The sequence below is a fragment of the Balearica regulorum genome, chromosome 5 (assembly GCF_011004875.1).
Source record: "Balearica regulorum gibbericeps isolate bBalReg1 chromosome 5, bBalReg1.pri, whole genome shotgun sequence".
Lineage (NCBI taxonomy): Eukaryota > Metazoa > Chordata > Aves > Gruiformes > Gruidae > Balearica > Balearica regulorum.
Genome location: NC_046188.1, coordinates 26,264,092 through 26,277,394, shown reverse-complemented (window position 1 = coordinate 26,277,394; position 13,303 = coordinate 26,264,092). Strand labels below are relative to the sequence as shown.

The 13,303-nt window shown below is 37.0% G+C and overlaps 2 protein-coding genes across 13 annotated transcripts in view; both read left to right on the top strand.

The window, feature by feature from the left end:
* The window catches only part of DLST (dihydrolipoamide S-succinyltransferase), a 92,649-nt gene that overhangs the window by 32,391 nt on the left and 46,955 nt on the right, over positions 1 to 13,303 (top strand). The window lies entirely within an intron of this gene.
* YLPM1 (YLP motif containing 1) overlaps positions 1 to 13,303 on the top strand; it is a 38,950-nt gene that overhangs the window by 21,313 nt on the left and 4,334 nt on the right. For 4 of the 12 annotated variants that reach the window (XM_075753880.1, XM_075753873.1, XM_075753877.1 and 1 more), the window contains exons 8-18: positions 941 to 1,033; positions 1,428 to 1,602; positions 1,749 to 1,894; positions 2,228 to 2,415; positions 3,058 to 3,120; positions 3,408 to 3,527; positions 3,799 to 3,975; positions 4,194 to 4,277; positions 4,524 to 4,607; positions 6,390 to 6,476; positions 9,519 to 9,570. In XM_075753880.1, coding sequence (XP_075609995.1) covers positions 941 to 1,033; positions 1,428 to 1,602; positions 1,749 to 1,894; positions 2,228 to 2,415; positions 3,058 to 3,120; positions 3,408 to 3,527; positions 3,799 to 3,975; positions 4,194 to 4,277; positions 4,524 to 4,607; positions 6,390 to 6,476; positions 9,519 to 9,570 — 1,269 coding nt within the window. The remainder of the gene's footprint in view (positions 1 to 940; positions 1,034 to 1,427; positions 1,603 to 1,748; positions 1,895 to 2,227; positions 2,416 to 3,057; positions 3,121 to 3,407; positions 3,528 to 3,798; positions 3,976 to 4,193; positions 4,278 to 4,523; positions 4,608 to 6,389; positions 6,477 to 9,518; positions 9,571 to 13,303) is intronic. The other 8 variants (XM_075753882.1, XM_075753874.1, XM_075753876.1 and 5 more) reach the window with 6 other exon arrangements.

Below are 13,303 nucleotides of genomic sequence, written 5' to 3'. Positions count from 1 at the left end.
TGAATGGTGCATAGACATCCCTGCTTCTAATAAATACCAACTCATGTGATTGCATCAGTGTGTTATATTTAGATTGATATTGATACTTTCCCTTAATCCCTTTGTAGCTGAGTATGGAAACAACTGTGCTAGAAAGTACTTTGGATTGTTAATGTTCTTAGGTGTGACTTCATAACTTAAAGCAGAATGGAACTGGTGTTGGCATTATTTATGTACTGCTTAATGGGTGTGAGATACCCTCTAGACAGAGAGGGAGACATAGTTCTAGTTCTGAAGGGTGTGTGCCCTAAACAGGCATTTAAAACATAAACAGTGAAGGGCTCTGATTTTTAGTATTGAACTTATCAAAGCTAAAATTCACTAGGTTTTTTAATAGAATTAATTTCCCTCATTCTTAGTTTTTAACAGGAGTGAAACCATGTTGTAAAGAAGTTCTTAAATTGTGCATTGTCATTTAAAGAGCTTTTTTTTTTTTCCCTCTCTCTCTCTCTAAGATACCATAATGTGAATTGAAGCCATATTGATTCCATTAAGTAGATGTTTTAGTAAAAGCTGTTAGAAAAATTGTCACTGTTAGGAATCTAAAGGGAGCATTTCATTTAATATTCTTGACATTACAGTAGTTCTATGAGTTACTGAAACTTTCAGAAAATTTTAATGTTTATAATCTGACTCTGTATGCTACCTGAACTCATCTGAAAAGGCAGAAGTCCCATTCTTAAGGTAAAGTGATACACGTACATACACAAACCTGCTTCAGACTTTCAAAACCATGGTGTTGTGGATTTATGTATAGTTCCTTTTGCATTATCCATTAAAAGAAATTTTGGTTAAGTTATTCCAGTCACTTTTAATGCCATTGACTGATCGCTTTTCATGACAGAGGAAAGGAAGAGGGGTATTTTAAGACCTTGATTATTTTTTGATTATTTTTAACCAGATATAACCACCAGTAAAGTGGAACAGATTCCATATGGGGAGAGGGTAACACTGCGTCCGGAACCTCTACCGGAGAGGCAAACATTTCAAAAAGGTAGGGAACACTTGGCTAATTCTCAGACAGTTAGTTAGCTCTTAAGAAAAGTTGTAAGGCACTAAAAGCCTATTTTAAACTAAGTAACTCTTGTTTAAGCTAGAACCGCTTTCTCTTCTTCAGAGGCCCATAACAATAACAGTTTATATTGTCAAGAGGAGTAATGCAGTCAATGACATAGCCACTTTAAAAATTCAGTGTTGTAGCTTTGGTATGGTTGTCTGTCACAGTTTGGAAAAGTAGAGCCAGTGACTGATTAAGTCCATTCTACCCCTCACATCATATGTTCCTATGTACTTTTATTCCATTCTTGTTTGTTGCTTTTCCTTCAAAAATAATAAAAAATTCAGAGTATTTTTCAGTAGTTTGGATTTCCATGGGTTTCTCATTTCAGAGCACCCTGGTCGTTACAACAGAGAAAGAGATCGTGAACCTTATTTTGAGCGTCAAGGTAATTCCAACACAGATCATCGGGATTTCAAGAGAGAACGAGAGTTGCACAGAGACCGTGGTTCTGTGGACTATGAGCGAGAGAGATTTGAAAAAGAGCGGCATCCCCGAGATGATAGGTACGTGGTTTCAGAACACTGTTAAAATCAATACAGTTCAGGCTCCATTGAGTCAGGCTGTCCATTTTGCCTGTGAGGTCCATGTTCATTTCTCTCTGGAATCCAGAGTAGAAATTCTAGAGATATGCAAAATACTCTTTTGGCAGGGTTCTTCCTACTACACCTTCAAGGACTCAGTCTTACCGTGACAAGAAAGACCATCCTTCCTCCAGGCGGGGTGGTTTTGAAAGACCACCATATGAACGAAAGACAGATCGTCCAGCGTACGATCATGGCCCTTCCATGTTTGGAGGTACAGTTTCTCAATCTTGAAGCCATGATAGAATATCATGAAAAATATGCACTCACAGAGATGAAGATTAATTGGGAGAAGATGAATTGATTTGCAGTATTTCTTTGTTCAGAATATATAATTCAGGAAAATTTATTTCTCAATGGTGATGAGATCAGGAGCACAACAGTTATATACTCTGCTAAAAATGTCTTTGATTGCAATAGGTTCAAGATTAGAAATTTGAATTATTTTGGGGACAAATCTGTGAATTTATCCTAAAATAATGAAGGTCTGTTTAAATCAGCTCAGCTGGGTATGAACATCTTAATTTTTTTATTTTACTGAACTAAGAAAATTCTTCTGTCCAAACAATGGAATTTGAAGGTGATCGTAGAAATTACCCTGAGGAAAGGATTCCTATTTCTGCTCCATCAATGCCACGTCAGCCACCACCTGCTCCACGAGTGGAAAGGAAGCCAGAATCTAAAAATGTAGATGATATTTTGAAGCCACCAGGACGGGATAGCAGGCCAGAGAGGGTGAGTATGTGTTCTGATAGCAACAGTCAGTTTCTACGAGGTCTGTATTCAGGTAAAACGCTTACGAGTGTAATATGTTGAGAACAAGCCTACATTTGAGGAAGCCCTGGAAATTCTCTTGGTTCCTTTGCAAATGCCTAGAGTGTTGTAGCATTAGGAGTCCACAGGCGATGTAAAATTCCTGGGAATGCCAAGATGAAATTCCTGTTAGTGGGTAATGTCATGTATTTTAGACACTTCTGAGATCTTCACTTGGGTTTTTTGATCTATCAGAGGAAAGCCTCAGCTTTACACAGAGTCAGAGAATTAGCAATGCGTTATATAAAATAAGAACGAACAACACTCAAGCTATAAAAGATGTAGACAAGTGTTCCAGTTAATGTTGTCTGAACCAGGTCTATAACATCTTATGCAGTATGGGCTGCTGAGATGTTTAACATCATATAGTCTTACTCTGTGGAACTACTACCATTCCTCACAACCTGGTTTGTAAAATAGACAGTAGGCATAGTACTGGCTTTGCTTGATGATATGCAAAAGTGTGAGCCGAGAGCACGTAATTTTCTAGAAGAAAATTTTTGCAAAAGAGATTCTGTTAAATGTAGCATAGTATCCTGTCTTCTTACATCATCTTTGTTTCAGATTGTAATCATAATGAGAGGGTTGCCTGGCAGTGGAAAGACACATGTAGCAAAACTCATCAGGGTATGTAAACAACCGCTCACTGTGTAGTGCTGCTTGTCTTTTACGTGCGCTTCCTCTGCTGTTTTCTTTCTGTGTGTCTGGAACTTCAGCCTGTTGTTATTTCATGTTCCATGTCTTCATACGGCATGTGAATCCGCTCCACTATTAGCAAGCATGAGGGATACTACTCTCTCGTTTTGAATATAGGGCAGAAAACTGCTGCTTGCTAAAAGTGTTTCAAAGATCCTCTGTAGCAGAATGGAATTTTTACAGGAGGAGTATATATTTTCTTTTTGCTTTCCTCCCAGGATAAGGAAGTAGAGTGTGGAGGACCTGCACCAAGAGTGCTCAGCCTGGATGACTATTTTATCACTGAAGTGGAAAAAGAAGAAAGAGACCCAGATACAGGGAAAAAAGTGAAAAAGAAGGTACTTCTAATTCAATTGCTTATCTTGACAAAGAAACAAGACATTCTGGAACAACACAGTGGCAATCAGAATTTCAGTCTGTGCTTTTGGAAGACTGCTGTTTTTCAATAAAAGTCAATATAACTTAAGGGCAGAATGGGCACATTCTTAAAAGTTGACCTGGAATATGTTTTTCTCATACCAGTGTACTTTGTGGTCATGACATTCAGCAGTTGAACATTAGCAATTTAATAGGTGTCCTCTTTCTTAAATGCTTTTGTCCTTGATAAAGGTGATGGAGTATGAATATGAAGCTGATATGGAAGAGACCTATCGTACCAGCATGTTTAAAACTTTCAAAAAGACCTTGGATGATGGCTTCTTCCCCTTCATTATCCTTGATGCTATCAATGATAGAGTGCGACATTTTGAACAGTTTTGGAGTGCTGCAAAAACCAAGGGTTTTGAGGTAATGGAGCCTAAAAAGCATTTGAACTTGCTAGCACCCATATGCTGGTATTTCAAAACTTTTGAATGCAAAGTCCCTCCTGCCTTCAGGAAAAATGCTGTGGTCTACAGTTAAAAATTTACCTTTCTTAGAATGTACAACTGCAGAGTGTATCACCAGGTAGAAAAAGAGCTCTAAAAATGGATTTACAATACTTAATATTGTCTTTTTCTTTCTAGGTGTACTTAGCTGAAATGAGTGCAGATAACCAGACGTGTTCCAAGAGGAATATTCATGGACGCAAGCTAAAGGAAATCAGCAGGGTAACTGTATACATCTGGAGTCATAGGATTAATCATAGGTTTGATTGTGCTTTCAGGCGTGCTGACCTCTTTTAGACTACATAATGCTTACACTTTTCCTCTAAGAAGAGTTGGTAGTTATTTCATGGGATTGATTGAGATTAGTTTTCTTAAGTACAGATACATCTTGTTCATGATCAGAAACCCAATTTTCCATCAAATCTGTTACATTTTTAGAGGTGTTTCACTCGTTTGTTTTTTTGTTAGATGTCTGATCACTGGGAGGCAGCACCACGTCACATGATGCGCCTGGACATCCGTTCTCTATTGCAGGATGCTGCTATTGAAGAGGTGAGAATCTCTGTGCTTGTTAAAATTACAAATTATGTAGATGTGACTATACTGAAAATACAAAGCAGAGGAAGGTATGATCACAACTGGACAGTTATACTTGGCACAGCAGACAGCCAGCATTGCTGTGTCAGACAAGTGTATTCTGTTATTCTTATCAATTACCCAAACATCAAGGTACGTTACTTTTTATCAACTTTTTGGAGCCTAGACTTATGCATCTTTGAGGAAGAGTTGAAGCAACTTTGCTCTTTAGCAACTGTTGAGTACCAGTTAAAGAGGGTCTCTGCTCTCTCATATGAAACTCAACACTTCTTCAGGTTACTGGATTAATTGAATCATGATTTGAAGAAATAGTTTGATAAATAAGTAAATAAACAAATTTGAACACACCCCCTCCAGTCCCTGCTTTGAGAAATACTGACCTATAGCAGAGAATGAAGAAATAAATAAATAACATGTAGCAGAAGATTAGATTTGCTGTAGAAGTATACTACCTTTTTATTCCATTTGCAATTTGCCATGATATGTGTCTTTGGTGTGTCAGCTTTCTTACTGTTACCTTCTTCTTTGGCAGATGTTTCAGGAGCTCTGGGGATAAATTAGGGTGTTAATCGTATGGTCATTGTGAATGTACCATAGCTGCACGTTGCTGTCAGAACAGCTCTTGCTATGGCCATAGAAACTGGTGAACTCCTGAAGTAGGAAGAGAATGTACTCTTGGCAGTTTGTTATTTTTGAATCTCCAAAGTCTTTGTATCAGAAAATAGTAATATTTAAGAGGACAGCAAAAAGCTCAGCTCTCAAGTAGACTCAGAGAAGAACACATTTGGGATTTACTCTCTGTGCATCAAGGTTTTAGTAATGGTATGAAGGACTATACCTAATGGGAGAGTTTTAGGTATTCCACAGTATACATATGAATCACCATTAGAGATGTGCCCCATAGCTGCACGTTGCTGTCAGAACAGCTCTTGCTATGGCCATAGAAACTGGTGAACTCCTGAAGTAGGAAGAGAATGTACTCTTGGCAGTTTGTTATTTTTGAATCTCCAAAGTCTTTGTATCAGAAAATAGTAATATTTAAGAGGACAGCAAAAAGCTCAGCTCTCAAGTAGACTCAGAGAAGAACACATTTGGGATTTACTCTCTGTGCATCAAGGTTTTAGTAATGGTATGAAGGACTATACCTAATGGGAGAGTTTTAGGTATTCCACAGTATACATATGAATCACCATTAGAGATGTGCCCCACAAAGTATTCCATTAGATGGGCTGAGTTAAATGTATGTCTTAAAGCATCCGTTTTCTTTATTATGTTAATCTCTGTGGTTATTATTCTTCACTGTGATATTTAAATACATAGAAGATAAAGGCTTGATAGAGATGTTCTATGCAGAGCATGCCATTCCACTGGTGTGTAAATGGCAAGTTTAAGATCTTTTTCTGAGATTTCAAGTTTTGAAATGTGATTGTGTGGGAAGCAAGAGAAGTATCTTACTGTTACAGATACTGGTAGCACAAAGAGCGCATGTGAAGGAAGAGAATAGACGATTGCTACTTTTTCACACAGTTTGTTCACTCTGTAGCTAGAAGAGAACCTGCTTCTGAGAGAAGCCAAAATGGAGCCAGTATTAATATATATTGCATCATCATGCTTCCCAAGACTAATCCTTTCTTTCCTCTTCTGTTTGAACTTGGAATCTTCTACTTACTCTGCCAAAAAGATAATACTTAGAAGTCAAGCAGTGCCTTGTAAGTCTGTGCTTGTGCTTTGGAACAGGTGGAGATGGAGGATTTTGATGCAAATATTGAAGACCAGAAAGAAGAAGTCAAGAAGGATACAGCAGAGGAGGAAGAAAGTGAACTGGTAGGAGACACATCAGCCATCTTTAAGAAAATGTTTGTTAATGTGCCTGAGGAAGAATCTCAGTCTTACAAATGCCAACCCATTGCCATTCTTAGCAGTGTGATCTTAACGCACACGCTTCTAGTCGTTTGTTCCTTAAACATTTCTAGGAGAACTTTAATGTTAAATCATATTATTCCTAACTGATTTTTTTTTTCTAAAGAATCTGTGAGTATATGCCACAAACAGCGTTATCAGTGGAGCGTGGCAACATGCTGCTTACAGACATTTATAAATTGCAGTACACTATAGCGCTGTCTTCCAGATTACCTAAGAATTACACTAAGTGGAGGGATGTGAAAAATGGGCAAAGATTAATTTAGTTTATTTGCTTTCACGTGTCTAAAGAACTCTTCTCGACTGTCACAGTATATGGCAACAGTTACGAAGAAGAATGCTTTCTCTGCCAAGGCTCGCTGACTTTGTCAGTAGGTATTTCCAGTATGAGGGGTTAGGTCTCTTGGATAAATGAAGGTTAGAGAATTGCCCTGAGGGCTGGTGGTTTTAGGTATGCATTTAAAAGGCTACGGAAGGCTTCCTAATGTAACTTCTTGGTATGTGTTGGAGCTGCAGCTGGTCAGTGTTTGATGAGTTGAATGTGTCAAACCCTGGTTCCCACAACCAAGCAGTTAAACTCCAATAAACAGGAAGTAACCAAAAATGTCTGACGTGAGCAAAATCCTTTTTCTTGATGGAAATTTAGGTTTCCTCAGGAGCGGCAGTTTAGAAAGCAGTTGAAATACAGAATTTAAAAAAAAAAAGTTTAGGAAGAGTGGATTTTAATAAACATCTGGTTTTTGCAACATGACTCATTTATTCTCTTTACTAAATTATCCTTTGGCACAGAGTATGAGACTGCATAAAGTGTGGTTAGAACATTTCAAAGATGCATCCATGTTTACAAAAATATGGCTGCTAGTCTCATTTCTTGGGAATGAGTTATATCTAGAAGAGAAAGTCGTCTTTAGCTTTTGAGCCATCTCTGCAAAAATGTGTGTGTGTATGTGTGTGTTTATGGGCTCTGGGGAGTGTCCTAATGTACAGCACATATAACAATACCCTTTTCTTCATGAGACAAGGAGAAAGCTTGGTGGCTAAAAATTATGCAAATTATTAATAACTAAAAGTAATCTACATATAAGAATGTTTTCTATTCAGATTCACAAGAGATGAAAAATAGCAAAGAATTATCTGCTCTATGTAATCTCTGCTATTCAGTCACATGGCTAATCTCAGAGAGAGGTACGTCAGACAGAAAGGTGGAGCACTACACTGTATTTGGTATCTTGTTGCCTTCTTGAGAGCAGTTGGTAAGGCTTCTTCATTTTGCTGCATTTAATCCTGTGGAAAAAGAGAGGTCTGAAGCTCCTGCCATCTGGCAGATGTCCTTGAAATATCCAACTGTCTTGAATCAAAGGATGAAGTCTGAATCTTTTCTTATCCTATCTGAGGACCGGGATATTGTACAGATTCAGCACACAATAGGCCATTTCACACCATCAAAGTCACTCCTTTGTTGCTATTATCAACTCCCATAGGGTTGTTTGTAGCATTCAGTCAATTCTTGTTTTTCTGTGCTTGATGGTATGAATTATGGATGGATTTACCTTAGTGTTCTCACCAGTGTATCACACATCACTTTGTTCAATACAGGCTTCTAGCTGTGGTGTAAACTTTCTGAGCAAACTTTAATGTGCAACTGGGTTTAAAAGTCTAAATGTACATATATACATGAAGTTTGTTTATTTGTTACAAGGGAGTATTGCAGCGCAAACTGTCTTAGTTTGTATTAATTACAGACTTGATTAAAAACAATAAGATAATCTCAAAGCACTGATATATGCTTGATAGGAAAAAGGTCTTTCAAGGATTTTGGAAGAGCAGTGCTGAACATAATTAAAAACAGTGTAGCTCTCTGGAATAGTACACCCTGATTTAGTAACCCTTAGCATTAACAAATACATGTATGTGTTTACCACAGTGGAGGCAACTTATAAATAGAGCAGGAAAGAAGTTAGTATAATAAAACTGGTCTATGAATTGTTTGTTTTCGTGTTGAAATCTTCTAGAGTAGATTAGATGATGAAAAAATCATTCTTAAAATAATGAAATTCTCACTGGTGTTCCATTTCACTACATTGAGCTTTTTATATGATTGCAGAGAAACATAAGTTTTATACCAAACCTGAACAGCTGAAATGAGTTATAAGGGGTTGCTTAGTAAGGATTTACTTGTCCAAGTGTATAAAATGAAAAGATAACAAGAAGATATCTAAAATAAATACATTTTTGGCAAATTTAATATAATTATGCTCATTTGCAAGGAATAAACTGGCTAAAAATCATTACATGTAAAACGTATGATGACATTATTTGTAGGGAAAAAGTGTTTTAAAAGAATTGTTGAACTAAGAGGGTTATTTTAAAATGAGAAATAATACTTAAATCTTAGTGGTTCAGCAGATACTCTCATTTAAAGTAAAAAAAAAAAAAAGAATTTTGTTTAGTTGTGGGCTAACCACTTACAATAATTTAGTATGCCCCTTCAAAAGGGTTATTAAGTGAAGCTTGTGTGTAGTAAATCTGGGAATATATTCTTAAAAGCTTATGGCTACGGTAACCTTTTCATTTGTGTTTGTAAAGCTTTGAATATTCTTTATGCCTGATAAGTTGTGTTGCACTGACTTTGCCACCGGGGATAATATAATGTAGTAACTGTGCACGCAGCACCATTGCTGTCTGTTAAACTCATTCCGGAGTTCTGTGTTTGCAGAGGGCAGCACTCTTGTAATGATTTGCAAGGGCTGCTAAAATCACTGAATGGAAAGTGGATGCAGAAGTTCTGAAATACTGAGTAATTTGTTTCCTTCATCTGATAACAAGAATTGTGCCTTACAAAAAGAAATACCTTAAGCTCCCATTATAATGCTGTTTCCAGTTCAAAAGTGATATGCATGTGTGTCTCTCTCTAATCCTCCGAGCTTCTCTCTGTGTATGATTTAGGGTTACATTCCGAAAAGCAAATGGGAGATGGACACTTCTGAGGCAAAGCTAGGTGGGTATTTATTTTTTCCTGTTTCTTATAGTTGGTATCTGATGATGTTTGCAAAACATGAATTTCCATTTTTACTGTGCCTCCTTACCAAAGATAAATAAATGTATTGATCTCATACACATGTCTGAAACTGCAAAAGCATCTTTACAAAAAAGAAATTTGTCTTCTGCTAGAGGCAAGGGAGTTACGACTTTCTAACCATCACTGTTTTATATACTCATTAACTGTTCTTCCATCCATTCAAGGAAAATACTTTGTCTTAGAATTTGAAAAAAGCAGTAGTTCTATTCTTTATTCATCTCTTCTGTATTACAAAAAGCAGAGAGTCAACTTACATTGCACTGCATTCTTGTTCGTACTGCATACCTATTTTCAAGCCTAAATGTCATCAGTAACTTCTTACTTTCTTGGAGACATGCCTAGTAGCTAACTGTATTGAAGATGTTTCTCGCTTTCCAAAATTGACATGTGTGAGGAAAAGTAGTGCCATGCTTTGAAGTTGATTCTGAATGATTAGGCCTTGATGTATCTTTTCAACAACTTGGGTATTGAAAAGTCAAAGTTTGTTGCGCTTTTCAGTTCCAGGAGAGTACTAGAATTATTCATAGTAGGGTGCAAGATGGACTTTCCAGGAGCACAAGGGTGCACTTTTTGTTCGGCTTAGTGCTGCTGGTTGTGTTAGACGTAAGTGCTAATATTAGGATTCTGTCAAAGTCAAAAGCAGCTTCCAGGCTGAAATGCATGCACCATGGCTATGGTGGAAAGTGTACACATTGAAAGGCGTTTCTAGTCATTACGATCGGTTGTGGAGTTCTTTTACTGAACACTAATGGTTATAAGTGAAGATTTTATCAATACAATCTGCATAAAACTGCTTCTATCATGTCTATGAGAAGTAACAAATACCTGAATGGGACGCAGCATGTCTTTAACATTTTGAGGTTTGCTTCTGCATGTGTGGTACAGCCCTGTGTATCATTACTTTTCAATAACAAAAATCATAATTGCACCATAGAAATAGTGTTAGAAGTTCTGGCTTACATAAAGCAGCCTTTCATTTTTTGCTGTTAACTGTTTAGCTGCACCATCTCTTCTGCTGCTGTGCTCTCTTTTAAGTCATTTAAATATTTGTGGAATATATTGATGTGGCACCTGCAGTATGACTGGAGGAGCCTTGTATTCAATGATTCCAGCGTATCAAAGAGCCAGGCAGTTAGACAAAATTAATTCAAGATTGCTTTGCATTTTTGTTTATAAGAGTTGATTGTTTTAATATCTTAAGATTATTTCTTAAGTTTAGAATGATTTTTTTTTTTCCCCTGATTATGTATGAAATCATAGTACTGGAAAACTGCATTGTTGAAGAATGCTCTGATACTTTGTTTTGTGTTCCAAATAACGTACTTCTTTCAATACTGAGTAGTAGGAACAGATGCGCTGCGCTGCTTATGGTGAACCTTAAGTTATCCCATGCGTTTTACAAATACCACAGGAGTCCAGAGTGTCTTCTAAAAATATTTAAGTTTTATGTGTAATTCCTAGCAATGTGGAGACTGTGCAACAGAAATTTACAGATAGCTTTCAAAATTTATCATAAAATACTGCTAACAAATAGAAGTGAAGAACTGTGGTGCGTTTCTTTCCGTATGAAAACTCCATAATATAAAACACAGGATTTGTATATGGTCTCCACTGAAATGTAAAATGGGGAGCAAGCAGCAGAATCAATTTTATGCTAAAGTAAGTTACCTGCAAGGCTGTTGCAATAATCCTTTAACAATCAAACTCCATTAACAAACTGGATGTTAGCATGCCGCAAGACACAGATACAGGTGCTGAGAAGGTCTTTCTATTAAATCTGTATTCACAATTTTACTTTTATAACTATCCTCTAGATCCATTTTTAGAAATATATAGAACTATAGATTAAAAGTAAATTCTGACAGAACATATGCTTTTAAAAGGCCAGGCATTCCTATGTAATGAATGCTGTTTCTGTGAAATGTTGCTTTGCAAGAGCAGACAACTTCTAGCTCAAGGTATGCATTGTAAGTACTGGCAGTCTGTGAGTAAGAATTATTATATTTAATTCACAGTAAGACTTTGTTGTAGATGACCAATTAATTATTTCCTTTAAAGCATGTAAACTGTGGTATGCACTTGGTATTCCAAAGTTGAGTTATTTCCTAGGAACTGGCCTGCCCATTAGGTTTATTGCATTAGTCCCGGAGGGCACACGTTTGCAGAAGTGATATAAGTGCAGAATCCAAAACCAATGCTGTAAGTCTTGATTCGCTTTTTTGTTTTCTTTCTGAGTAGATGTTGTTACAGGAAAGCACAATAAGGTCTTACTGATTGTAGTAAGCCTCAGAAGAGGTCTGAAGAGTTTGAGTTCTTTAGCTGCAACACTGACTTGTGACAATCGCCATACCGTATGCCCCAGAGCTCTTGCTTTAGTTCAGATTTACTTTGGCAGCAGTGATGCATTCCTCCAAGTATGTGTGTGGTATATCATTTCCTTATGTGTTGTGAGTGCACAGCCACATTTTTACGCTAAAGTCTGATCACTGGTCTGTCTCAGTGCATTGTGCATATGGGTTCTTCTATTTAAATTTACAGAAATGGACTCACACTTTCAAAATTTGACTGTATTCGAAGTGTTTAGTGCAATACTCTCTTTCAAAGTGCGGCTTAGTGGCATGTTCTTTTAGGAAAGGAAAAGTGAGCTCTGGCATAGCTGAAGTTTCGATACCACTGTAAAATTTGCTCTAGAATGCAAATAACATTTTACATAAAACTTTGGCTCTTGTATAAGAAGGGCAAAAATGTAGCTGATCAATTCATTTAGTTTTTGAAGGAGCTAATTAAGTCAATTACTTTCAGATGCTTTATTATTAAAATTCTAAAGGTGAGTTTTTAAGTTTTGTGGGTTTTCAGAAATGCCTCTGCTTCATTGTTTTTAAACTTGAAATGGTAAAGTGATGTTTGATAGCTTAACACTAAATAATCATCTGTCATAAATATTCACGAGCACCATTGTTACAAAATGACACCTTGTCTCATTTTCAGAAAAGAATATTCTGAAATAATGCTCTGTGATAGGCTTTTGACACTTCTGTAGCATCTACTACATGGCACATGTACCTTGAACCACGATAGTATGGATGGAAGCAGATCCCTCTGGAAAGGCAGTCCAACCTCAAACATGGAAGGAGATAACATTTTAAAATAAGTTCTGTGTAGCAGTAACAAAAAGGGACCAAGGGGAACCTCATACTCTGAACATCTCCTGAACTCCTGTATTGATATTTGAGAGTTAACACATTTCTTGGTGATGTTTTCAATCAGTCTGTGTGCAGCAGGGAGTGGGAGACTGAACTCTTCCTTCACATTGGTAAGGAGATGAGCTCACATCATAGCGTGTTGCCTTCCAACAGGAATATGTCTGCATGCAGATACTTGCTGACAGAGAGCTCCTGAATTTTCAGTTCTTCATGTTCCTAAATGCTCCTCAATGCGTTTGCTCTCTTTTCCAAAGTCATTTTTTCTGGAAACCCTTATAGCACGAACAATTTGCGCTGATTGATCTGAGAGTAATACTGAGGAATAGTGCGAGTACATTATGTGCTGGAGTAACAGAGGAATATTATATAAATCAATTTTGTTTTTTAGAGGGAGTGCCGTCTTTCTGTGGAGATTGAGCTTCAAATTTGGCAGATTTAACTTAGAGCAA